Genomic DNA, 27478 nt, shown 5'->3' with positions numbered 1-27478 from the left:
ACCTTTTACATTAGACGGACCATAGAGTCCAATGGTAGAACCTTTACATTAGACGGGTCATAGAGTCCAATGGCAGAACCTTTACATTAGACGGACCATAGAGTCCAATGGCAGAACCTTTACATTAGACGGACCATAGAGTCCAATGGTAGAACCTTTACATTAGACGGGTCATAGAGTCCAATGGCAGAACCTTTACATTAGACGGGTCATAGAGTCCAATGGCAGAACCTTTACATTAGACTGGTCATAGAGTCCAATGGCAGAACCTTTATATTAGACTGGTCATAGAGTCCAATGGCAGAACCTTTACATTAGACAGACCATAGAGTCCAATGGTAGAACCTTTACATTAGACGGGTCATAGAGTCCAATGGCAGAACCTTTACATTAGACGGACCATAGAGTCCAATGGTAGAACCTTTACATTAGACGGACCATAGAGTCCAATGGCAGAACCTTTACATTAGGCAGGACCACCATAGATTCCAATGGTAGAACCTTTACATTAGACGGACCATAGAGTCCAATGGCAGAACCTTTACATTAGACGCGTCAGATAGTCCAATGGTAGAACCTTTACATTAGACGGGTCATAGAGTCCAATGGCAGAACCTTTACATTAGACGGACCATAGAGTCCAATGGCAGAACCTTTACATTAGACGGGTCATACAGTCCAATGGTAGAACCTTTACATTAGACGGACCATAGAGTCCAATGGCAGAACCTTTACATTAGACTATAGAGTCCAATGGCAGAACCTTTACATTAGACGGACCATAGAGTCCAATGGCAGAACCTTTACATTAGACGGACTATAGAGTCCAATGGCAGAACCTTTACATTAGACGGGTCATAGAGTCCAATGGCAGAACCTTTACATTAGACGGACCATAGAGTCCAATGGCAGAACCTTTACATTAGACGGGTCATACAGTCCAATGGCAGAACCTTTACATTAGACGGACTATAGAGTCCAATGGCAGAACCTTTACATTAGACGGGTCATACAGTCCAATGGCAGAACCTTTACATTAGACGGACTATAGAGTCCAATTTCAGAACCTTTACATTAGATGGGTCATAGAGTCCAATGGCAGAACCTTTACATTAGATGGGTCATAGAGTCCAATGGCAGAACCTTTACATTAGACCATAGAGGTAAATGTAAAAGCTCTTTGAGTAAGAGTTAAGATTTTATTAAATTTTATTAAATTTACATTTAAAAAAAAATGTTTTGTGACAAAAGTGTTTGAGGCTTCGCTTTCGCTCCTAGTCTCTCTGGGTCCATCTCTCTCTGGGTCTGTCTCTCTCTGGGTCTGTCTCTCTCTGGGTCTGACTCTCTCTGGGTCTGTCTCTCTCTGGGTCTGTCTCTCTCTCTCTCTCTCTGGGTCTGTCTCTCTCTGGGTCTGACTCTCTCTGGGTCTGACTCTCTCTGGGTCTGTCTCTCTCCCTCTCTCTCTCTGGGTCTGTCTCTCTCTGGGTCTGTCTCTCTCTGGGTCTGACTCTCTCTGGGTCTGTCTCTCTCTGGGTCTGTCTCTCTCTGGGTCTGTCTCTCTCTGGGTCTGTCTCTCTCTGGGTCTGACTCTCTCTGGGTCTGACTCTCTCTGGGTCTGTCTCTCTCCCTCTCTCTCTCTGGGTCTGTCTCTTTCACACTCTCTCTCTCTGGGTCTGTCTCTCTCCCTCTCTCTCTCTGGGTCTGTCTCTTTCCCTCTCTCTCTCTCTGGGTCTGTCTCTCTCCCTCTCTCTCTCTGGGTCTGTCTCTTTCCCTCTCTCTCTCTCTGGGTCTGTCTCTCTCTCTCTCTCTCTGGGTCTCTCTCTCTCTCTCTCTCTCTCTGGGTCTGTCTCTCTCTCTCTCTCTCTCTCTGGGTCTGTCTCTCTCCCTCTCTCTCTCTCTGGGTCTGTCTCTCTCCCTCTCTCTCTCTGGGTCTGTCTCTTTCCCTCTCTCTCTCTCTGGGTCTGTCTCTCTACCTCTCTCTCTCTGGGTCTGTCTCTCTCTGTCTCTGTCTCTGGGTCTGTCTCTCTCTGGGGTCTGTCTCTCTACCTCTCTCTCTCTGGGTCTGTCTCTTTCCCTCTCTCTCTCTCTGGGTCTGTCTCTCTCCCTCTCTCTCTCTGGGTCTGTCTCTCTCTGTCTCTGTCTCTGGGTCTGTCTCTCTCTGGGTCTGTCTCTCTATAGGGCCCACGAGGGCCCCCAAAAGGGAAGGGTCCCAGCTGTCCACTGTTAAGGTACTGGGATTGTACAAATGTTCTTCCAGAGTTGTAAAGGGAGACCAAAGAGGAGATTAGAGTCTCACTGCAGGGGAGGGGTCGACAAAGCAACAACAATTGTGGAAAAAATCTCAAAGAAAATGCAAAAAAAGGTCAAAAACAGAGTGGTAAACAAACCACCCATATCCTCAGAGGTTTTGGAGGGGGTGGGGGGTTATTATGTGGTCCATGGTTTGATGATGTCACAGTGATGTCACTCTGAGAGGAGAAAGGAAAGGAAGTGCAGCCTCACTGCAGGGGAGGGGCCGCTGCTGACAGAGAGAGAGAGAGAGCTGGAGCCGTCTAGCATCGTTAGCAGCAAGCTAACAGACAGACAGACAGACAGAGGCTTCAGCTGTTCTCCCAAACAGCGTCAGGATCAGCAGGTTCTCCATCTTTCTTCCACTCTCTCTCCTGCTGAAGGAGAAGATGGATCCTTAGCCTCTCCTCCTTTTCCTCCTCCTCTCTTCCTCTCAGGATGCTCTGTGAGTATCTGCACCGATTCTCTGCATGCATTAACCAGCCTTTGTCCTCTGAAGAGATAGACGGGCTGCAGTGTGTGTGTGGGTGTGGGTGTGTGTGGGGGGGGGGATTGGCGTCTTCTTCTAACTGATTTGCATGACTATACATGCTGCGTCCCTGTCTCTGTGTGTGTGTGTGTGTGTGTGTGTGTGTGTGTGTGTGTGTGTGTGTGTGTGTGTGTGTGTGTGTGTGTTAGCCTGTCTTTAGTCTGCACACAGCTAGCCTGCTATGTTAGCATGTGGCTAGGCTAGACACACGCTGTTAGCCAACATGCTCAGCTAAACCATGTTCACAATGGCAGACACACACACACACACAGACCGAGACACATACAAAGACGCACTTTCAGCTGTAAGCTCCTTGGTAAGATAATGACAAGAGCTAACGGACAACAGATCATCCTTCATGTCAGGTGTCATGTGTGTGTGTCAGAGTCACAGCTGACTGGTTGTTGTGTTTTTATGATCAGCTGGTTTTATTTGACAGAAAAATATTTTTGATTGGTGATTAAATTAAACCTGGACCCTATTTTCCTTTGCATTTGTGTCTAAGTGACTGATGTCTACCATGAAAGACCCTGAAAAGACCAAAGTCTGACACCATCTCACATCGAAAGACACTCTCTCAGAATGTCTCTGAGGTTTCAGTCTCAGACTAGAAGATTATACCACGAAGACTTCAAACGTAGGATAATATCAAACACGTTTGATTTTGTCTGAACGTCCAGACATTGGAGATTCAATTCAATAACACGAGTTATCTCGAGACACTTTACAGATAAAGTAGGTCTAGACCACACTCTATAATTTACAAAGACACAACAATTCCAGTAATTCCCCCAAGAGCAAGCATTCAGTGTGACAGTGGCGAGGAAAAACTCCCTCTCAGGGAGAAACCTGGGACAGACCCAGGCTCTTGGTAGGAGGTGTCTGACGGGACAGACCCAGGCTCTTGGTAGGAGGTGTTTGACGGGACAGACCCAGGCTCTTGGTAGGAGGTGTCTGACGGGACAGACCCAGGCTCTTAGTAGGAGGTGTCTGACGGGACAGACCCAGGCTCTTGGTAGGAGGTGTCTGACGGGACAGACCCAGGCTCTTGGTAGGAGGAGTCTGACGGGACAGACCCAGGCTCTTGGTAGGAGGTGTCTGACGGGACAGACCCAGGCTCTTGGTAGGAGGTGTTTGACGGGACAGACCCAGGCTCTTGGTAGGAGGAGTCTGACGGGACAGACCCAGGCTCTTGGTAGGAGGGCGTAACAGTACTGCAGGGCATAAAAGGGCACTGTAGGGCGTAGCAGGGCATCAGGACATGTGTCTGCGACTTGGAATGTTGTCTGGTGGGCGTAATGTGAACAACAATCTCTGAAACTGGTCCAGTATTAAACCAGAACCAAGCTGTAATGTAACCCTACAGGACTAATGTTCAGCAGCAGTTAGAGTCCACTAAAAGTTCTGTTGTTGCTGCTGACAGACTCAGATTATTATTCTAAGTGTCTAAGTGTATATCTAAAAAAATAAAAAAAAAAATTTTTTTTTTCTTTTCTAGAAAATTGTAAGGCTGGGTTTTTTTTTTTTTTTTTTTTGCGGGTCGGGGGGCCAGCGGGGCACCCTTTAGCATACTTCCCAGAGAGAGAGAGAGAGGGGCTGAACTAGGCTTTAGTATCTGTGTTTAGATGACTGCAATATCTTTGTGTACCCTAAACATTCAGCTAAACGTAACGCCTCCAGCATGAGTTTAAATACACCTTCAGAGAGTTGGGACAGCACTGCACAATAACCCATCTTGGTTATACTGTACTTGTGTTCATTAAATCTCCTGCTCATGTGCAATTTATCCAGGTTTCCCAAACCTTCACATGTATGAAATGAGTTGTGCTGCTCATGAGTTGTTCCTTAAGAAAAAAAAGAGGAAATGATCTAACATACTCTTTATAAAACCTCCCAGTTAGAGAGGAGATGATCTAACATATTCTTTATAAAACCTCCCAGTTAGAGAGGAGATGATCTAACATATTCTTTATAAAACCTCCCAGTTAGAGAGGAAATGATCTAATATATTCTTTATAAACCTCCCAGTTAGAGAGGAAATGATCTAAACATATTCTTTATAAAACCTCCCAGTTAGAGAGGAAATGATCTAAACATATTCTTTATAAAACCTCCCCGTTAGAGAGGAGATGATCTAAACATATTCTTTATAACACCTCCCAGTTAGAGAGGAAATGATCTAATATATTCTTTATAAAACCTCCCAGTTAGAGAGGAAATGATCTAAACATATTCTTTATAAAACCTCCCAGTTAGAGAGGAGATGATCTAACATATTCTTTATAAAACCTCCCAGTTAGAGAGGAGATGATCTAACATATTCTTTATAAAACCTCCCGTTAGAGAGGAGAAATATCTAAACATATTCTTTATAAAACCTCCCAGTTAGAGAGGAAATGATCTAACCATATTCTTTTATAAAACCTCCCAGTTAGAGAGGAAATGATCTAAACATATTCTTGCTAAAAAACCTCCCCGTTAGAGAGGAAATGATCTAAACATATTCTTTATAAAACCTCCCGTTAAGAGAGGAGATGATCTAACATATTCTTTATAAAACCTCCCAGTTAGAGAGGAGATGATCTAACATATTTCTTTATAAAACCTCCCAGTTAGAGAGGAAATTATCTAAACATATTCTTTATAAAACCTCCCAGTTAGAGAGGAAATGATCTAACATATTCTTTATAAAACCTCGCTCGAGAGGAAATGATCTAAACATATTCTTTATAAAACCTCCCAGTTAGAAGAAGAGAAAAATGATCTAACATATTCTTTATAAAACCTCCCAGTTAGAGAGGAAATGATCTAAACATATTCTTTTAATACCTCCCCGTTAGAGAGGAAATGATCTAAACATATTCTTTATAAAACCTCCCAGTTAGAGAGGAAATGATCTAACATATTCTTTATAACACCTCCCAGTTAGAGAGGAAATGATCTAACATATTCTTTATAACACCTCCCAGTTAGAGAGGAGATGATCTAACATATTCTTTATAAACCCCCAGTTAGAGAGGAAATGATCTAAACATATTCTTTATAAAACCTCCCAGTTAGAGAGGAAATGATCTAAACATATTCTTTATAAAACCTCCCAGTTAGAGAGAGGAAATTATCTAAACATATTCTTTATAAAACCTCCCGTTAGAGAGGAAATGATCTAAACATATTCTTTATAAAACCTCCCGTTAGAGAGGAAATGATCTAAACATATTCTTTATAAAACCTCCCAGTTAGAGAGGAGATGATCTAACATATTCTTTATAAAACCTCCCAGTTAAAGAGGAAATGATCTAAACATATTCTTTATAAAACCTCCCAGTTAGAGAGGAAATGATCTAAACATATTCTTTATAAAACCTCCCGTTAGAGGGAAATTATCTAAACATATTCTTTATAAAACCTCCCAGTTAGAGAGGAAATGATCTAAACATATTCTTTATAAAACCTCCCAGTTAGAGAGAGGAAATTATCTAAACATATTCTTTATAAAACCTCCCGGCGAGAGAGGAAATGATCTAAACATATTCTTTATAAAACCTCCCAGTTAGAGAGGAAATGATCTAAACATATTCTTTATAAAACCTCCCAGTTAGAGAGGAAATTATCTAAACATATTCTTTATAAAACCTCCCAGTTAGAGAGGAAATGATCTAACATATTCTTTATAAAACCTCCCAGTTAAAGAGGAAATGATCTAACATATTCTTTATAAAACCTCCCAGTTAGAGAGGAAATGATCTAACATATTCTTTATAAAACCTCCCAGTTAGAGAGGAAATGATCTAAACATATTCTTTATAAAACCTCCCAGTTAGAGAGGAAATGATCTAACATATTCTTTATAAAACCTCCCAGTTAGAGAGGAAATGATCTAAACATATTCTTTATAAAACCTCCCCGTTAGAGGAAATGATCTAACATATTCTTTATAAATCCTCCCAGTTAGAGAGGAAATGATCTAAACATATTCTTTATAAAACCTCCCAGTTAGAGAGGAAATGATCTAAACATATTCTTTATAAAACCTCCCAGTTAGAGAGGAAATGATCTAAACATATTCTTTATAAAACCTCCCAGTTAGAGAGGAGATGATCTAACATATTCTTTATAAAACCTCCCAGTTAGAGAGGAGATGATCTAACATATTCTTTATAAAACCTCCCAGTTAGAGAGGAAATGATCTAAACATATTCTTTATAAAACCTCCCAGTTAGAGAGGAAATGATCTAAACATATTCTTTATAAAACCTCCCAGTTAGAGAGGAAATGATCTAAACATATTCTTTATAAAACCTCCCAGTTAGAGAGGAAATGATCTAACATATTCTTTATAAAACCTCCCAGTTAGAGAGGAAATGATCTAAACATATTCTTTATAAAACCTCCCAGTTAGAGAGGAAATAATCTAAACATATTCTTTATAAATCTTTACAATAATTCCCTGAAAGAACCAAGCAGGCCTGCCTTGTTGCACCGTCCACATCTTCTTCAGAACTTTACATGTTTAGCGTGTAGCTTGTTAGCTCAAACTTTGTTGTCAAGGCAAGGGACATCTGGCAGACTACGTCTGCTAAAACTATGCTTCTAAACAGGCAATTATCCTGGAAATGTTCTTCCGTTGATCCAGACCAGGTCATAGACAATAGTCTCTCTTCGTTCCTTGAATCTGTCTGATTATTTCTGGGTGTTTTACCGACAGAAGTTCCGCCTCTCCAGTTAGACATTTTCATTTGCATTTTGTGACTTCTTCTTCACCCTCGTGGTTTGTTTTCTTTGTTTGGCACCAGCCACACGATAAAACCGCCATGAACACCCCCGCTGTGAACTGTCTGGATGTCCCGGTTGGGGCTCAACAGGACATTACCCAGAGAGATGGATGTTTAGGGGGAACAGGCCAGGCGAGAAAAAACACGTGGATGTCATATTTGATTGTCTGTTTTTTTTATACAATTTTATCACATATTCAAATTTAGAATATCGGACATGAATTACTAACGATAGAGGTTTTGTAACAGCTAGGGGTTAAAAATCGATACTGCAGAGTATCGCAATATTTTCCGTGGCAATACTGTATCGATACACAGACGCCAAGTATGGATCGATTATTATATATGTGTTGGTCAGTCTGTCTGCTTGATAATCTAATTGTGCAGCAATAAAATTAAAGTGAGATGAACAAACAGAGACATGTATATCTTTTTAGGTAAAACAGATGTTGACAAAGTTTTCTTTTGGGGACATCATTTGAAATTGGGATAAATTTGTAGTTGGGAAAAAAGGATATTGCAATATCTTTAAAATCGCAATAATATCCTATCGTGACATAAGTATCGTGAGGCCTCTGGTGATTCCCACCCCTAGTAACAGCTTACGCTGATGTGAAGTTGGATGTTTGGGTCGTTACCGGAGCTGTTCTGGTCTGTTTCAGGTGTGTGATGTTTGGGTCGGTACCGGAGCTGTTCTGGTCTGTTTCAGGTGTGTGATGTTTGGGTCGGTACCGGAGCTGTTCTGGTCTGTTTCAGGTGTGTGATGTTTGGGTCGGTACCGGAGCTGTTCTGGTCTGTTTCAGGTGTGTGATGCGGCGGCTGCGTTGTGGTAGCCAGGAGTCGTTGCTGAGCGCCGGCTGTGTGTCGTCTCTGGAGCTCAGGATGGACCAATCGGTGGTCATCAAACCCGTCCACTCCTCCCTGCTGGGGCAGGACTACTGCTTTGAGGTGAAACACTCACACAATCACACTTCCAAACCCTCCAGTGTTTCCGTGGTGATAACCTCTGACCCTGCGTCTCCTAGGTAACGACCTCGACAGGAACAAAGTGTTTCTCTTGTCGTTCGGCGGCAGAAAGAGATAAATGGATGGAGAACCTGAGGAGAGCCGTTCACCCCAACAAAGACAACAGCCGGCGGCTGGAGAACGTGCTAACGCTGTGGGTGGTGGAGGCCAAAGACCTGCCGGCCAAGAAAAGGTAGGGGGGGCAACACCTGGGGGGGGCGCTACACCTAGAGAAGGTAAGGGAAGCTACACACACATACATTACATAATTGTGAAAGTTAATAGATTGTTTCCTAGAGGAAGCATATCTAAGGTAAACAGAATTGGTCCAATCACAGAGCCTTGTGGAACACTATGCCTAACATTTTGCTTACTGTTCATCATTACAATATGTAGAAGTAACTGTCGCTGTCAGAAGTAACAGAGTATTTTTACTTCAGGTACTTCTGCGAGCTGTGTCTGGACGACAGCCTTTACGCTCGGACGTCGTGTAAACTGAAGACTGACAACATATTCTGGGGAGAACGTTTCGACTTCAGCAGCCTGCCGTCCATCAGCGCCGTCACCCTGCACCTCTACAAAGACACCGACAGGAAGCGGAAGAAGGACAAGAGCAGCTATGTCGGTCTGGTCAACATCCCCGTCGCCATGGTGACCGGCAGACAGCTGGTGGAGAAGTGGTACTCAGTGAGCACGCCCAGCACCCTCCGAGGTTTTTAATTTATTTAACCTTTATTTAACCAGGAAATAGTCCCATTGAGATTCAGAATCTCTTTTACAAGGGAGTCCTGTCCAAGGCAGCAGGATCAGAATCTCAACATACAGTAACCAACAGTAACAGGACATGTGCATTCAGTGGTCAAGTCCTTTATCCTAGCCTGGGAAAATCCTGCCAAACTTCTGGCAAATTTGAGATTTGCTCTGCAAGTCCATCTGGCCAAGAGCCCATTTCCAATTTTTCCAAATCGAGGCACCAAACGTTGATGTCGTACATCATTTGTCTGTGTGAAGGGTGCAGCTACCGACAGCTTTAGGCGCCAGTAGAGAACATCAATAAGAAGGCAGCTTGTAAAGAGAAATATTCCAGTGCTCCAGTCTACAGTTGTATAAAGAAGACAAACCCACTTTCTCATAGAACTTGCACTGATGTGTGCAGAGGTACGTAGATCAGTTTGACACTGTCAGACAACAGGTTCACTGAGTTCAAACAAGTAGTTTGAGCTAGTAGTAGGGATGGATACGATACTTAGCAATACTCTTATTAAGGGCTGTCCCAAATAAAAAATTTTGTGCTTTGAAGCTTCAGGACTAATCAAGAGTGGCAGTGTGGGAGTGTAACTGAAACGGCCCATTTGTGTGACTTCCTGTGAGCATGGGTGCTTTAGCTTGTAGCTAACGTTGGGGCTAACCCCCTTCACTTTAATCAGCAGGAGGAATTTAGCTTGGGTCTTATGGAGTTGTTGCATTTATTAACCGACAAATGGCCCAAACTGTACACACACTGCACTGCTACATTCACAGCTAACTGCTACCTTCACAGCTAACTGCTACATTCACAGCTAACTGCTACCTTCACAGCTAACTGCTACGTTCACGGCTAAATGCTACGTTTACAGTTCACAGCTAACTGCTACGTTCACAGTTCACAGCTAACTGCTATGTTCACAGTTCACAGCTAACTGCTACTTTCACGGCTAAATGCTACGTTCACAGTTCACAGCTAACTGCTACGTTCACAGTTCACAGCTAACTGCTATGTTCACAGATAACTGCTACGTTCACAGATAACTGCTACGTTCGCAGCTAACTGCTACGTTCTCAGCTACAAACATGCTCTCTCTAATTTCTCTGCTCACTCTCACACATTGAGACACATGTGTGCTACATTATTCCTCACAGGAGTTCTTTACTCGTTGTGTAGCAGAGCACATTTTAGTTTAAACATCATTCCCAGATGCTTGGACCCGGCAGGTGCCGAGCAGTGTTGAATAGAAACCCAAACTTTGATATTCGGTACCAGTTTAGTACCGGTTCTCCGGACCCACCCCTAGCTACAAGCATCCAGGTCTGATGATGTTCACATTAGCTATGTTTCCATCGACCCGTTTTTATCCGAATTAAGTGATATCGAATGAAAAATGCCGTCATGGAAACAGTAAAATCCGATTGAATTTCATGAATACCGACTCAAAAAAATACGTTCGGTCTCATCGGATTTTCTCTTGATCGATATATATATATACGGCTTATGCGATAAACGCTGATGGAAACGTTATTTGCCGAATAAATAATGAATTGCGATTAAGTTTTAGGTCATTTTATGGTTGCAACCCGCAATAACACGAAGAAGTTTCAGTTCATTTCCGCCCAGTATTTCCGCTCTGTTTGCACACATGACAGGTGTCAACAAAAACAGATGTAAGTGGACAAACGAGGAGACGAGATACTTTTTTAAATTTAATTTACCAGAAAAATATAACAGCTATTTTAGATAGCAAAAATCTAAGAAACGCCATCATTTATCAGGAGCTAGCGAAGGAAATGACCAACAAAGGTTACGACAGGGACATTCTAAAATGCTTAACGTGAAAAAGCTTAACACGGTTTAATGTATCTTAACAACGATCAATCATCACCAGATGTATCATGGTCATATCTTGTCATGAACATCTTAGCCTTTCAAAAAAACTAAATCGAAATCCAACGATTACAGAAGTTATCTCACGTTAATGTTTTCTTCATCAGTGGCCGTATGGCGAGGAAAAAGCTTAACGTGGTTTAATGTACCTAAACAATGATCAATCATCACCAAATTTCTCTCTCATATTACCCATCATAACCACTGAAAACTGTCAAATAATCTAACCCAATGTCCAATTATTATGGACGTTATCTGACATAAAGCGTTTATGCTTCAGGGCAGCGGAGCGGCTGGGGGTTGACTCTCCACGGTTCTCATTGGCTTTATAGTCCTTTATGTGAAAAGCTAACGGTGGTTTAATGTACCTAAACAACGATCAATCATCACCAAAAAAATCCTCTTCTATATTGCTCATCATAACCACTTAAAACGGTCAAATCTAACCCAATGTCCAAATATTATGGACGTTATCTGACACATTAACGTGAGATAACTTTTAATCGTTGGATTTCGATTTAGTTTTTTTGACAGGCTTAAGTGTTCATGACAAGATATGACCATGATACATCTGGTGATGATTGATCGTTGTTAAGATACATTAAACCACGTAAAGCTTTTTCACGTTAAGCGTTTTAGAATGTCCCTTACGACCAGCCGTGGGACGTCCTGCGGAGTAAATGGAAGGCGCTCAAACAGCGATACACGGCTCAAAAAAGAGAGTTGTCTCGCAGCGGTGCCAGAGGGAAAATAAAAGGCAAGTTCCACCTTTTTGATGAGCTGGATCAGATCCTCAGCCAAAGGCCCATCGGAGCTTATAGCTTGGCTTCTAATATTAACAACAACCACTACTTCTGTCTAGCAAAACTTTGTTCGCAAAAGTTCGCTTGAATCTTGTGCGATTCAGTGCAAAAAATGAATGGAAACACCTTTAAAATGTCTCAAATCAATTTGATATACCAATTTAATCTCAAAACAGCACGTGACGTCATTACGCAGCAGGTTTTTATTCGCTTTAAAGCTGTTGGATGGAAACACACTTTCACACTCAGCTTTATTCGCATGAGTTTTTTTACCAAACTTCAGATAATTTGATTGACAAGTGGATGGAAACATAGCTATAGTTTCCTGTTTCAGGGAAGTCGTCGGTGCCGACAGTGCGTATCAAAGCTCGGTACCAGAGCATCGCCATCCTGCCGATGGAGCAGTACAAAGAGTTTGCCGAGTACATCAGCTCCAACTACCTGCTGCTCTGCAACACGCTGGAGGCCTCGCTCAGTCTGAGGGCTAAAGAGGAGCTCGCTGCTGCACTGGTCCACATCCTGCACAGCACCGGGAAGGCCAAGGTAACCACAACACCCTCTCTGCATAAATAAAGTTTTACCGGACTGAATGAGGGTGACCTTTGACCACCTTTTCTGCAGGACTTCCTGACGGACCTGATGATGTCGGAGGTGGACCGTTGCCGTGACAATGACCAGCTGATCTTCAGAGAGAACACGCTTGCGACGAAAAGCATCGAAGAATACCTGAAGTTGATTGGACAGAAGTACCTGCAGGATGCCCTCGGTACAATCACACACACACACACACACACACACACACACACACACACACACACACACACACACACACACACAGAGACATACACAGACACACACACAGACATAGACATACACAGACACACACACAGACATACACAGACCAGAAAGAATTGTAAAATCATTCAATATGTTAACAGGCTTATCAGATCACAATCTAACTCTTGTCCCTAGGAAACTAAAAATCTAACTTCTACAGCATCTGTTTTAACTATGTTAGCTTACCAAAAAACGTTTCCATTCCTGTGCTAGAGACAAAAAAATAAACTATTGCAATCCCCAAAAGTAAATTTCAAAACTTTGTAGCTGCAGCTAACCAAATTCAATGAAAACTAAAAATTCAAAAAAAACTACAAATCAAGCACAAACAACACAAAAACACTGTACCCTGGATAAACCCAGGAATCATAAAACTCATGAAAATGCGAGACCAAGCCCTAAAAATAGCAAATAAAACTAAACTCACTCATGACAGAGGACGTTTTACCATGTTGAGAAATAAAGTTGTAAGAACATTAAGAAAAGCAAAGGCAGATTTCTTTCTCACTATAATCGAAAAATCTAATGGAAATGCTAAAATAATATGAAAGAAAAATGACAGGTGATCGCCCCAAAGGACAAAATACTATAGAAATTAAAATAAATGAACAACTAACAAATAATACTGAGGTTGTAGCGGAGGCGTTCAATCACTATTTTATTGATTCTGTGGCTAACATAGCAAGCTGTTTTGCACCTGAGAACACATACACTCCTCCAATAGACACATGTCAATCAGTTTTCAGTTTAATAAACATCACAGTATCTGAGGTATCAAAGACCATTAAATCACTCAGATCATCAAGATTCAAAGATATTTATGGTATGGATACATTGATGCTCAAGGAGTTCAGTACATCAGTCACATGCCCCATTACCAAAATTATCAATCTCTCTATTTCACAAAATATGTTCCCAAGCATGTGGAAACCAGCTATTGTTGCTCGTATTTTCAAAAGTGGAGATCCTCATTCCATGTCAAACTACAGACCTATCAGTATATTGCCCACAGTGTCTAAGATTGCAGAGAAACTGATAGCAAAACAAATTATTAACCATCGAAATACCACACCCAATGCTCTCCACCCTATGCAGTTTGGCTTTAGAGCAAACTACTCCACAGAGACTGCGACTTGCTTCTTTACTGAAAACATCAGAGGTCTATTGGACCGAGGTGGGGTTGTTGGTGCCGTGTTCCTGGATCTCAAGATTCTCAAGAAGGCCTTTGACACCATCAATCATAAAATCTTGCTGACAAAATTACGCCGTTTCAGTTTCTCCTCAGATGCGCTTAAATGGATTGAGTCTTACCTCACTGACCGCTCCCAACATGTCTGAGTCCAGTCTTTTAAATCAGTCTGTCCATTGGTCTTCCTCAAGGATTAAATTTAGGACCTTTGTTGTTCTCACTTTATATTAATGACCTCGCGTCCATCTGTTCTGATGGTTCTGTGCAGATGTATGCTGATTACACCGTAATCTATGTTCATGGTAGTGATATCTCTCAGGTGGCTGAGAAGCTCACCAACACCATGGTTAATATTACAGCTTGGTTGAAACAATCCTGCCTGCAGTTGAACACAACACAAACAGTAACAATGTTTTTTCAAGACCCACAGAAACTTTAGTGTTGAGCCGGATGTTTTAGTGTTAGGGGAAAGGCTGCAGATCGTGTCTGAAAACCAATATCTGGGGGTTTTAATTGATTCAAAGTTGTCATTTACATCACATGTAAAAAGGGTCTGTAATCGAATCAAATTCAACCTCAGTAACTTTAGGTACATTCGCCATTGAATGTCCACACAGGCAGCAAATATGTACGTGCACTCTATGATCTTCTCACATATCACTTACTGTTTACCCATTTGGTCACAAGCTAGTGTAACATTTCTGAAACCGCTGCAATCACTTTATGAACAAACCAAGGCTTTTTTTATCATTGTCCAATATTACAAAAATACAGATTACTCAACTGGGAAAACATGGTAAAATATTCAAAACTATGTCTTGTCTATAAAATTATTCACGGTTTATTATGTCCTCCTCTCCACCAGTTGGTCATTATCCGAACAGCTGATCACAGCAGAACCAGAGGTGCAGCGAGGGGAGATTATATTATTCCATTTAGGAAAAGTGTATTTGGCCATAATTATTTCTCTGTTCGAGCTGCTACTGAGTGGAACCTCACCCCCATAACCATCAGAAATCTAAATACATATAGTACATTCAAGATCCAGTTAAAGAAATGGCTCATTGATAATCAGAGCTGTCAACATTACCATTAACTTCTTGACCTGCTCTCACACATGCATGCATGCAGACACAATATTTACATTTCATAATCTCACCCATCAACATCAAATACATCTGAAAACAAAAACATCTTGATCATTAAAAACTGGAAGATGGTTAACAGTAAAGCTGCTCTCAACTGTAACATTATCAAACTATTTTGATAATTGATGAATCGGTCTGAGTCATTTTTCAAACTTTTGTGTGTCTCTCTCTGTGTTTGTGTCTGTGTGTGTCTCTGTGTGTGTGTGTGTGTGTGTGTGTGTGTGTGTGTGTGTGTGTGAATGTGTGTGTGTGTGTCAGGTGAGTTCATTAAAGCTCTGTATGAGTCCGATGAGAACTGTGAAGTGGACCCGTCTCGCTGTGCAACCTCTAACCTCTCAGAGCATCAGGCCAACCTGAGGATGTGCTGCGAGCTCGCATTCTGCAAGATCCTCGACTCCTACAGGTGCACACACATACACACACATACACACTGTACACACACATATACACTGTACACACACATACACACTGTACACACTGTACACACACATACACACTGTACACACATACAGACTGTACACACTGTACACACACATACACACTATACACACCATACACACTGTACACACAAATACACTCACATACACACACATACACACTGTACACACACATACACACTGTACACACACACATACACATTGTACACACACACACACAAATACACACTGTACACACACACACACACACATATTTTATAACCTCCCCCTCCTCTCTCAGGGTTTTCCCCCGGGAGCTGAAGGAGGTGTTTGCGTCATGGCGACAGGAGTGCTGTAACCGGGGGCGACCGGACATCAGCGAGCGTCTCATCAGCGCCTCGCTGTTCCTGCGCTTCCTGTGTCCAGCAGTGATGTCGCCGTCGCTCTTCGACCTGATGCAGGAATACCCCGATGAACGCTCTGCCAGAACGTTGACGCTGATTGCCAAAGTTATCCAGAACCTCGCCAACTTCAGCAAGTAAGTCCAGGCTCTTATTCTGAAGGAGCTGCAGGGGTTTTACTGTGAAGGAGCTGCAGGGGTTTTATTGTGAAGGACCTGGAGGGCTTTTACTGTGAAAGAGATGCAGGGCTTTCATTGTGAAGGAACTGGAGGGCTTTTATTGTGAAGGAGCTGCAGGGTTTTTATTCTGAAGGAGCTGGAGGGCTTTTACTGTGAAGGAGCTGGAAGGCTTTTACTGTGAAGGAGCTGGAGGGCTTTTACTGTGAAGGAGCTGGAAGGCATTTACTGTGAAGGAGCTAGAGGGCTTTTACTGTGAAGGAACTGCAGGGCCTTTACTGTGAAGGAGCTGCAGGTTTTACTGTGAAGGAGCTGCAGGACTTTTATTGTGAAGGAGCTGGAGGGCTTTTACTGTGAAGGAGTTGGAGGGCTTTTACTGTGAAGGAGCTGCAGGGCTTTTACTGTGAAGAAGCTGGAGGGCTTTTACTGTGAAGGAGCTGCAGGGCTTTTATTGTGAAGGAGCTGCAGGGCTTTTATTGTGAAGGAGCTGGAAGTCTTTTATTCTGAAGGAGCTGCAGGTCTTTTACTGTGAAGGAGGGCTTTTACTGTGAAGGAGGGCTTTTACTGTGAAGGAGCTGGAGGGCTTTTACTGTGAAAGAGCTGCAGGGCTTTTACTGTGAATGAGCTGGAGGGCTTTTACTGTGAAGGAGCTGCAGGGTTTTTACTGTGAAGGAGCTGCAGGGCTTTTACTGTGAAGGAGCTCCAGGGCTTTTACTGTGAAGGAGCTCCAGGGCTTTTACTGTGAAGGAGCTCCAGGGCTTTTACTGTGATTTTTGTAAACCTGTTTCCTGTTCCCTGTCCTATTCCCTGTGTCTAAGGTTCGGGACTAAAGAGGAGTACATGTTGTTTATGAATGACTTTGTGGAGCGTCAGTGGAGCAGCATGCAGCGTTTCCTGCAGGAGATCTCCAACCCTGACGGACTTAACCACACTGCTGGCTTTGACGGCTACATAGACCTCGGCCGTGAACTGTCCAGCCTGCACACGCTGCTCGCCGAGATAGACCAGGTAACAGGCCGAGATGGACCAGGTAACAGGCCGAGATGGACCAGGTAACAGGCCGAGATAGACCAGGTAACACGCCAAGATAGACCAGGTAACAGGCCGAGATAGACCAGGTAACACGCCAAGATAGACCAGGTAACACGCTGCTTGCTGAGATAGACCAGGTAACACGCTGCTTGCTGAGATAGACCAGGTAACAAGCTGAGATAGACCAGGTAACACGCTGAGATAGACCAGGTAACACGCTGCTTGCTGAGATTGACCAGGTAACACGCTGAGATAGATCAGGTAACACACTGAGATAGACCAGGTAACACACCGAGATAGACCTGGTATCACACTGCTCGCTGAGATAGACCAGGTAACACACTGAGATAGACCAGGTAACACACTGCTCGCTGAGATAGACCAGGTAACACGCTGAGATAGACCAGGTAACACGCTGAGATAGACCAGGTAACACGCTGCTTGCCGAGATAGACCAGGTAACACGCCGAGATAGACCAGGTAACACGCTGCTCGCTGAGATAGACCAGGTAACACGCTGCTCGCTGAGATAGACCAGGTAACACACTGAGATAGACCAGGTAACACACTGAGATAGACCAGGTAACACGCCGAGATAGACCAGATAACACACTGAGATAGACCAGGTAACACGCCGTGATAGACCAGGTAACACGCTGCTCGTGGAGATAGACCAGGTAACACACTGATATAGACAGGTAACAGGCCGAGATAGACCAGGTAACACGCTGCTCGCTGAGAAAGACCAGGTAACACGCCAAGATAGACCCGGTAACAGGCCGAGGTAGACCAGGTAAAACACCAAGATAGACCAGGTAACACGCTGAGATAGACCAGGTAACACGCTGCTTGCTGAGATAGACCAGGTAACACGCTGCTCACCGAGATAGACCAGGTAACACGCTGAGATAGACCAGGTAACACGCTGCTTGCTGAGATAGACCAGGTAACACACTGAGATAGACCTGGTAACACACTGAGATAGACCTGGTAACACGCTGCTTGCTGAGATAGACCAGGTAACACACTGAGATAGACCTGGTAACACACTGTTCGCCGAGATAGACCTGGTAACACACTGCTCTCTGAGATAGACCAGGTAACACGCTGAGACAGACCAGGTAACACGCTGCTTGCTGAGATAGACCAGGTAACAGGCCTAGATAGACCAGGTAACACGCTGAGATAGACCAGGTAACACGCTGCTCACTGAGATAGACCAGGTAACACGCTGCTCGCTGAGATAGACCAGGTAACACGCCGAGATAGACCAGGTAACACACTGAGATAGACCAGGTAACACGCCGAGATAGACCAGATAACTGGCCGTGATAGACCAGGTAACTCGCTGCTCGCCGAGATAGACCAGGTAACACGCTGCTCGCTGAGATAGACCAGGTAACACACTGAGATAGACAGGTAACAGGCCGAGATAGACCAGGTAACAGGCCGAGATAGACCAGGTAACAGGCCGAGATAGACCAGGTAACAGGCCGAGATAGACCAGGTAACACGCTGCTTGCTGAGATAGACCAGGTAACACACTGAGATAGACCTGGTAACACGCTGCTTGCTGAGATAGACCAGGTAACACACTGAGATAGACCTGGTAACACACTGCTCGCTGAGATAGACCAGGTAACACGCTGAGACAGACCAGGTAACACGCTGCTTGCTGAGATAGACCAGGTAACAGGCCTAGATAGACCAGGTAACACGCCGAGATAGACCAGGTAACACGCTGCTCGCTGAGATAGACCAGGTAACACGCTGCTCACTGAGATAGACCAGGTAACGCCACCGCTGGAGATAGACCAGGTAACACCGAGATAGACCAGGTAACACACTGAGATAGACCAGGTAACACGCCGAGATAGACCAGATAACTGGCCGTGATAGACCAGGTAACTCGCTGCTCGCCGAGATAGACCAGGTAACACGCTGCTCGCTGAGATAGACCAGGTAACACACTGAGATAGACAGGTAACAGGCCGAGATAGACCAGGTAACAGGCCGAGATAGACCAGGTAACAGGCCGAGATAGACCAGGTAACAGGCCGAGATAGACCAGGTAACACGCTGCTTGCTGAGATAGACCAGGTAACACACTGAGATAGACCTGGTAACACACTGAGATAGACCTGGTAACACGCTGCTTGCTGAGATAGACCAGGTAACACACTGAGATAGACCTGGTAACACACTGCTCGCTGAGATAGACCAGGTAACACGCTGAGACAGACCAGGTAACACGCTGCTTGCTGAGATAGACCAGGTAACAGGCCTAGATAGACCAGGTAACACGCCGAGATAGACCAGGTAACACGCTGCTCGCTGAGATAGACCAGGTAACACGCTGCTCACTGAGATAGACCAGGTAACACGCTGCTCGCTGAGATAGACCAGGTAACACGCCGAGATAGACCAGGTAACACACTGAGATAGACCAGGTAACACGCCGAGATAGACCAGATAACTGGCCGTGATAGACCAGGTAACTCGCTTCTCGCCGAGATAGACCAGGTAACACGCTGCTCGCTGAGATAGACCAGGTAACACACTGAGATAGACAGGTAACAGGCCGAGATAGACCAGGTAACAGGCCGAGATAGACCAGGTAACAGGCCGAGATAGACCAGGTAACACGCCGAGATAGACCAGGTAACAGGCTGAGATAGACCAGGTAACACACCAAGATAGACCAGGTAACAGGCCGAGATAGACCAGGTAAAACGCCAAGATAGACCAGGTAACAGGCTGAGATAGACCAGGTAAAACGCCAAGATAGACCAGGTAACACGCTGAGATAGACCAGGTAACACGCTGCTTGCTGAGATAGACCAGGTAACACACTGAGATAGACCAGGTAACACACTGCTCACCGAGATAGACCAGGTAACACGCTGAGATAGACCAGGTAACACGCTGCTTGCTGAGATAGACCAGGTAACACACTGAGATAGACCAGGTAACAGGCCGAGATAGACCAGGTAACACGCCGAGATAGACCAGGTAACACGCTGCTCGCCGAGATAGACCAGGTAACACGCTGCTCGCTGAGATAGACCAGGTAACACGCTGCTTGCCGAGATAGACCAGGTAACACACTGAGATAGACCAGCTAAGACGCAGAGATAGACCAGGTAACACGCTTCTCGCCGTGATTGACCAGGTGTCACTGCCCGATGTGAGTCGAGTGCAGATGTGAGTCGTGCATGCGTCACTTTGCGACAAGTAGCCTACAAGAACCTGGTAACTGGTAACGAGAGACTTCTGAAATGTCAATACAGTAAAAATGGACCTACATAACCAAGTTGGATCACTGCTGGCAACAAGTTAGCAATCAGACACAGCAAAGGCTGTCACTGGAATGGTGTTCTGAGCTAATGTTAGCAATCAGACACAACAAAGGCTGTCACTGGAATGGTGTTCTGAGCTAACGTTAGCAATCACACAATCATAAATAGCTACAAAGTTTTTCAAAATGATTTCCATCTTCTGTTATTGTATGTAAAGAGAAACGTTTATTATTTTATGGATTTCACAAATTTCTCTGATACGTTATGCCGTAAACCATTTAAACCTGAGCATGCACGACTCACATCAGGTAGTGACACCAGGTAACTCTCTGATATACACCAGGTAACTCTCTCTGATATTTTTTGTTGTTTATTATGTTTCTATGGTAACTATGGTAAACTATCGTTCAACATATAAACAGTACTGTGGACCCTGAACTGTAACTTTAAAAACTCTCTTGTTTGTCTGTCTCCCTGTCTGTCTGTCTCTCTCTGTCTGTCTTCCTGTCTGTCTGTCTCTCTCTCTGTCTGTCTTTCTCCCTGTTTGTCTGTCTCTCTGTCTCCATGGCTGTCTTTCTCCCTGTCTGTCTGTCTTTCTGTCTTTCTCTGTCTCCCTGTCTGTCTGTCTGTCTGTGTGTCTCTCTGTCTGTCTGTCTCTCTGTCTGTCTCTTTGTCTCCCTGTCTCCCTGTCTCTGTCTCCCTGTCTGTCTTTCTCCCTGTCTGTCTGTCTCTCTCCAGTCCTACCTGTCGAAGCTCGGTCCACTTCCTCGGATCCTCAGAGAAGTGTCGGCGGCTCTGGCTAACCCAGGGGGCGTGGCCTACCCAGGGGGCGTGGTCTACCCAGAGGGCGTCTCTGTTTCCTCTCCGGAGCCTCAGCGGATGGTGTCTCCACCCCCCCTGTCCCCACCCCCTCTGTCTCCACCCCTCTCTCCTCCTCTGGCGGCGTGCAATCCTTCCCTCGGCCTTCAGGGCGGCGTGGGACTGGACGGAGGGTTAGCATCGTGTTTCCTGTTAGCATTAGCATCTGTGGGTGGGGGGGCGGGACTTAAAGCCTCTGCACACCATACGGGTGTTTTTAGTTCTTCTGGCTGATTGAACTCTGCTCAGGTTGGAAGCGGGCGGAGCTTTGATGGAAGTTTATTACATCACAAATCTTTTCTACCAATCAGAATGAAGAACTGTGATTGGTCCCGCCCTAACAGGAGACTCAGGAAGATGTCAATCAAACAGTCCAAACAAAGGCCCCCCAGTTTGGGGCCCCGGACCAAGACTGAATTGTGTATTTGCAGATCCATTTTATATTTTCAGATAATTTTTTTGTGAGTTTTTAAATCTTGATTTTGTATTTGTGGAATGTGTTCTATATTTACAGATTACACATTTACACACAACAACTCTTACTGAGACATATCTCATCCCATAATAAACGTTTCCCTGAGCAGAGGTGTCAGCCAGAAGAGCTGTCGTATCCAAGGCCAACACATTGATTAATATTCCTCTGAACACAGCAGCAGTTATTTATCATTTATTATATTAATCATTCAATATTCTATACAAAATGATTGATCTGTAATTATTTTAGTCAGTGATTCTGTGTGTGTGTGTCTGTTTGTGTGTGTGTGTGTGTGTATATATGTGTCTGTGTGTGTGTGTGTGTGTGTGTGTGTGTGTGTGTGTGTTTAGTTTGGTTGATTTCACCAGACTTCCGTCTCCAACTCCGGAGAACAAAGATTTGTTCTTTGTCACTAAAGGATCCAGTCTGCAGCCGGCCTCAGGTAACCTCTGACCTTTGACCTCTAATGTCTGACCTTTGGTAACCTCTGACCCCTAACGTCTGACCTTTCACCTCTGAACAACTTCCTATCTCTAAATATTGGGACATTTTCACAAACTCTTATGTCTCTTTTTTCCCTAAAATGTTCTATTTTTTTTCTCTAAATACATTAATAATATTAACTAGAAAATTCCGCATGAAATTTTGCCTACTACTTGGTATACATCCGAATAACACTGGCTAACAGTAAATCTGCTGTTTGACATGTCCTGTAAAGAGAGGACAAATTGGACTACTGTAAAGAGTCTCCATGATAGGAGGTGTGTGTGTAAGAATTTCTTTCTATGGTGATTTCCACAATGAGGGAGTAGAGGAGGGAGGGGCAGACAGTATCTTCCATGGGTCAAACATGTCCATTTAATGATAATTATACCTTTCAGCCCAATAAAGGCCAAAGTCTTGTCTTCGGTTTACACTTTTATTTATTTTTTTACATTAAAGTATGGTAATACAGTATAGCCCCAAGGAGGGGGTGTTTTGAGCGATTTCCCGAAGATTTCCCATTAAAGTCTATGGGAAATTTCGCTGCATTATTTTTGCCAATTTTGTAAAAACCGTGCGGCAAATCTCTTAGATAAGTCATAGCACACCATTCCCTATCATTACACACGTTTCTATGTATTTTGTGTGCATGTGTTGGTAACGCTCTTTGACTAGTAGCAGGACAAAAATGTGGCGGAACAAGTATGAGGGATAATAGTCATTCTGCTGATTGCTGTTATTGCAGCACATCGACACACTGAATAAATAACTTGTCTAACTCTCTCTCTCTCGAAATTAAAATGATATCTGAACCAAACGTTGATACAAAACACCAAATGTACCCCAAAATCTTTACAGAGTTATGTTGGTCCAACAACTCTGGTTACCCTGACCCTTCCTGATGCTTTGATGTCCCCTTGATGTCCCTTCTAGTCCCTTCTTGTCCCTTTGATGTCCCTTCCTTTCCCTTTGATGTCCCTTCTTGTCCCTTCTTGTCCCTTCCTTTCCCTTTGATGTCCCTTCTTGTCCCTTTGATGTCCCTTTGATGTCCCTTATTGTCCCTTTCTTGTCCCTTTGATGTCCCTTCCTGTCCCTTTGATGTCCCTTCTATTCCCTTTGATGTCCCTTCTAGTCCCTTTGATGTCCCTTCCTGTCCCTCTGATGTAACTTCCTGTCCTCTGATGTCACTTCCTGTCCTTTGATGTCACTTCCTGCAGGCCTGCAGGGTTCTCCGGTGGCGAGCTCTTCATATTCGGAGCCCACCGAGATGGAGGCGGGGCCAGATCTGACCGCCGAGAGCCGCAGTCTGTCTCTGGTCGACCTGCAGGACTCCTCCCCTAGTGAGGGCCTCGACGACGGCCAATGGCAGCGCAGGACGGGGCTCCTCCCCCTCTCCTTCCAGAACCCCGTGTACCACATGACCACCACGTCGCCGCGGCAACCGCAGACAGATGCCACGCCCTCGGATGGCTCGGCGGGGTCCCAGGGGAACGCGGACGACAGGGGCGCCATGGCAACCAAGCCGGCGTTTCTCACCCAGATGTCTGTTGGGCTGGGGGGGGCAGAGAGGGGGGAGAGGATGTCAGCCATGTCGAGCAGCAGCAGTGGTGAGGAATACTCACGGCGAGCGCTGACCGACACGCTCACAGGTAACAGCCTCAGGTTCATTATTATTTATAAAAGTTAATTATTATTATTATTAGGGTCAGACCTTCCTCCACAGCTCTGCGGAGGAGGGTCTGGCTAGTCCACATAGCATTCCTGGATGGGAGAATAACGTGCTCTGGATTATTGGCATTTCTTTAAACCAATCACAATCATCGTGGGCGGGGCTAAGTTCCGGACGGAGCCACAGTGCCTCTGCTAAATAGTCTCAGGAAGGAACTGGTTTTGGTGGAACGTGTGTATGTTCAAAAGTAGTTTTAGTCGTGCAACAGAAAACTCAGATTGGACAGATAGTCTAGCTAGCTGTCTGGATTTACCCTGCAGAGATCTGAGGAGCAGTTAACCATAGTCCTCACAAATCCACCGGAGGTTAGAACGCCAACACAGAGACAGAGGAAGTGAAAAGTGAAAGAGTCCCTCCCGCATTACCACCACTGAGGTGCCCTTGAGCAAGGCCCTGAACCTCCAACGGCTCCAGTGGAGCTGCTCAGTGGCCAGCAGATCAGACTGTGGTTGTACTGGGCAGCTTCCAGGTATGAATGTGTAACTGTGTGAATGTGATCAGATCAGACTGTGGTGGTACAGGGCAGCTTCCAGGTATGAATGTGATCAGATCAGACTGTGGTGGTACTGGGCAGCTTCCAGGTATGAATGTGATCAGATCAGACTGTGGTGGTACAGGGCAGCTTCCAGGTATGCATGTGATCAGATCAGACTGTGGTGGTACTGGGCAGCTTCCAGGTATGAATGTGGTCAGATCAGACTGTGGTGGTACTGGGCAGCTTCCAGGTATGAATGTGATCAGATCAGACTGTGGTGGTACTGGGCAGCTTCCAGGTATGAATGTGATCAGATCAGACTGTGGTGGTACTGGGCAGCTTCCAGTATGAATGTGATCAGATCAGACTGTGGTGGTACTGGGAAGCTTCCAGGTATGAATGTGATCAGATCAGACTGTGGTGGTACTGGGAGCTTCCAGTATGAATGTGATCAGATCAGACTGTGGTGGTACTGGGAAGCTTCCAGTATGAATGTGTAACTGTGTGAATGTGATCAGGGCGTTCCTGCAAAAGAGAGGCTTCCTCTCAGTGAACCTTCCCTGAATAAATAAAGGTTAAAAAAAGAAGGGGATGGACGTCTGTCGGCTCCGGAACAATGCCAGAAGTGGAATGTCGGGGATATAGACTCGGGCGTTGGTGAACGTTAGCTTCTCTGTGTCTCCAGATCTGGAGGGAGTTTGGTCCTGAGACAGAAACACGTCTCACACTAGTGTTCTAGTGTTAAATGAGGCACCGCCCCCTTTAGGAGACAGGAAGCTGTCGTTAGTAACGAGGATCTGTGTATACAGCGTCTCTAACAGGCTCCTCCCCCTCAGGTGGCCCCGCCCCCCCTCGCCAGTCCTCCACCGGTCCCCAGAGACGCATCGATCAGCCCCCCCCCTCCTCTGCTCCTCCAGGGCCTCCTCGGGGCCGCACGCCTCCCAGCATGCTCAGCGGCGGAGGCTCCGCCTACCCTCCCCGCCCGGCCTCCGGCAGCATGATGTCATCCAGCCCTGATTGGCCTAGCAGCGGCCAGTCACGGCTCAGACAGACGTCGTCCTCGTCTAAAGGAGACAGCCCCGAGAAACAGCGGCTCGCCGCCAAGGTAACCGTACGCACGGTAACCGTACACACGGTAACCGTATGCACCTCTTTATTGTTTATTTAATTTATTATTTATATAGCACTCTGAAATACAAAGGTAACCAAGGTAACCATATGCACGGTAACCACACGCACGGTAACCGTATGCACCTGTCTTTATTGTTTATTTAATTTATTATTAATACAGCAATATGAAACACAAAGGTAACCAAGGTAACCGTACGCACGGTAACCGTATGCACCTCTTTATTCAAACAGAGATATGAAACGCAAATTACTGAGCTGGCATTTGTTTCAAATTTCTTTATTAGGATAAACCCAACATATAACACAGTAATTACATAACAACAGTGAAGTATAAGATATAAAAAAAACACCACCTGCATATATTCATCAATACATTACAACCACCAAAAGGCCAAAATGGCCAATAAAAAGTAAATAAGTAAACAAGTAAGAAGTAAGGACAGAGAAATAAAGTTGAGTAGAGGGCCGAACTTCATAGTTTGATGTATAAGGTACAAGATGCTGTTTTAAATAAGGAGGATAATTGAAATAAATACATTTAAATATAAGTTGAAGCCAGTGCGTGTGTCTTCTACTAATTAGAGATGACCAATTGAGTGCATTATACATTATACAGTGATGAGTGAGATAAGGACATCCATGGACAAATCTGCAAAGTCTATTATACACTGTGTTAAGAGGAACAAGGTTTGAGTTAAATGCATTTTGATATACAACATTACAATAGTCAATAATTGGAAGTATAAGTTCACAGGCAAGTTTTATACGAACACTGCGCGTAAAGCAATTCCGAGCTCGATATAAAACGTTGATTCCAAAGTTCACTTTACGTAACACTTGCTCGATATGTAACTTGAATGAGAGTTCAGTATCAAGCCATATGCCAAGATATTTAATCTTATCAACTTTATGCAGAGAAGAGCCATCATTACAGGTTATGTTTTGTTTAGCAGTAATTTATTATGTAAAAGCCAATCTTGAAGGATAATGAAGTCAGACTGAAGAGAAGCTTGGATTTGTGGTAGATTATGTTTAGATATCTATATGACAGTGTCATCGGCATAAAGTTGAACAGAACAGTTATTAAACATTGATGGTAAATCATTTATATAAATAGAAAAAAGAAGTGGACTTTGAGCCCTGAGGCACTCCTCTATCTTGAATCAAAAAATCTGATTTACTTCCCTGTAGGACTACACATTGTTTTCTATTATGCAAGTATAAACCACAAAAATGCATTTTCAGAAGGGCCGATATCATAGAGCTTATCTAAAAGGAGATAACGATCAACAAAATCCAAAGCTTTAGTTAAATCAATAAATATGGCACCTCTGAGTTCACCATTATCTGAAGCACAAAATACATCATTAGTGAATTTAAGTGTGTGTGTCTCTCTGTGTGTAGGCTCCGTCTCCGTGTGCGTTGGACCGGACCGCTGCCTGGCTGCTCAACATGAACTCCGCCTCCTCGTACGGCGAGACGGAGGACGATCGCCATGACGACGCCCTTGTGGAGAAGGTACCAGCTGCTCTGGAGTCAGTGTGGCCATCGTTAGGATTTGAACGGTTCCTATTCTCGAGGGTCGGGGTGAAAACACATCTCATGCTTCATTAAATGTCATTTAGCTGATTCTTTGATCCAAAGAGACTTCCAGTTAAGAGCTTTCAACCCTGAAGGTGCAAACTCCAGACAACCAGTAGGAAGTGATAGTTAATTAGCTTTAGATAGGGAATGGTACAAAGAGACATGTGAAAGTGCAGCTTCAAGAAATATATATAATTTATTTTTATTTT

General features: G+C 44.2%; 1 protein-coding gene across 4 annotated transcripts in view; it reads left to right on the top strand.

Moving 5' to 3' along the window:
- Positions 1–27478, top strand: part of LOC120560199 (disabled homolog 2-interacting protein-like) — a 47158-nt gene that overhangs the window by 13890 nt on the left and 5790 nt on the right. For 3 of the 4 annotated variants that reach the window (XM_039802458.1, XM_039802460.1, XM_039802459.1), the window contains 13 exons: positions 8394–8538; positions 8616–8788; positions 9036–9307; positions 12371–12579; positions 12658–12802; positions 15469–15613; positions 15928–16164; positions 17022–17211; positions 21273–21526; positions 22218–22309; positions 23568–23999; positions 25391–25659; positions 27090–27203. In XM_039802458.1, coding sequence (XP_039658392.1) covers positions 8394–8538; positions 8616–8788; positions 9036–9307; positions 12371–12579; positions 12658–12802; positions 15469–15613; positions 15928–16164; positions 17022–17211; positions 21273–21526; positions 22218–22309; positions 23568–23999; positions 25391–25659; positions 27090–27203 — 2677 coding nt within the window. Of the gene's footprint in view, positions 1–2148; positions 2735–8393; positions 8539–8615; positions 8789–9035; positions 9308–12370; positions 12580–12657; positions 12803–15468; positions 15614–15927; positions 16165–17021; positions 17212–21272; positions 21527–22217; positions 22310–23567; positions 24000–25390; positions 25660–27089; positions 27204–27478 lie in introns of those variants that run through there. The other variant, XM_039802461.1, reaches the window with a different exon arrangement.

Source organism: Perca fluviatilis, chromosome 6 (genome assembly GCF_010015445.1).
Source record: "Perca fluviatilis chromosome 6, GENO_Pfluv_1.0, whole genome shotgun sequence".
Lineage (NCBI taxonomy): Eukaryota > Metazoa > Chordata > Actinopteri > Perciformes > Percidae > Perca > Perca fluviatilis.
The sequence above is the reverse complement of the archived record's forward strand: the minus strand, read 5'-3'. Positions and strand labels throughout refer to the sequence as shown.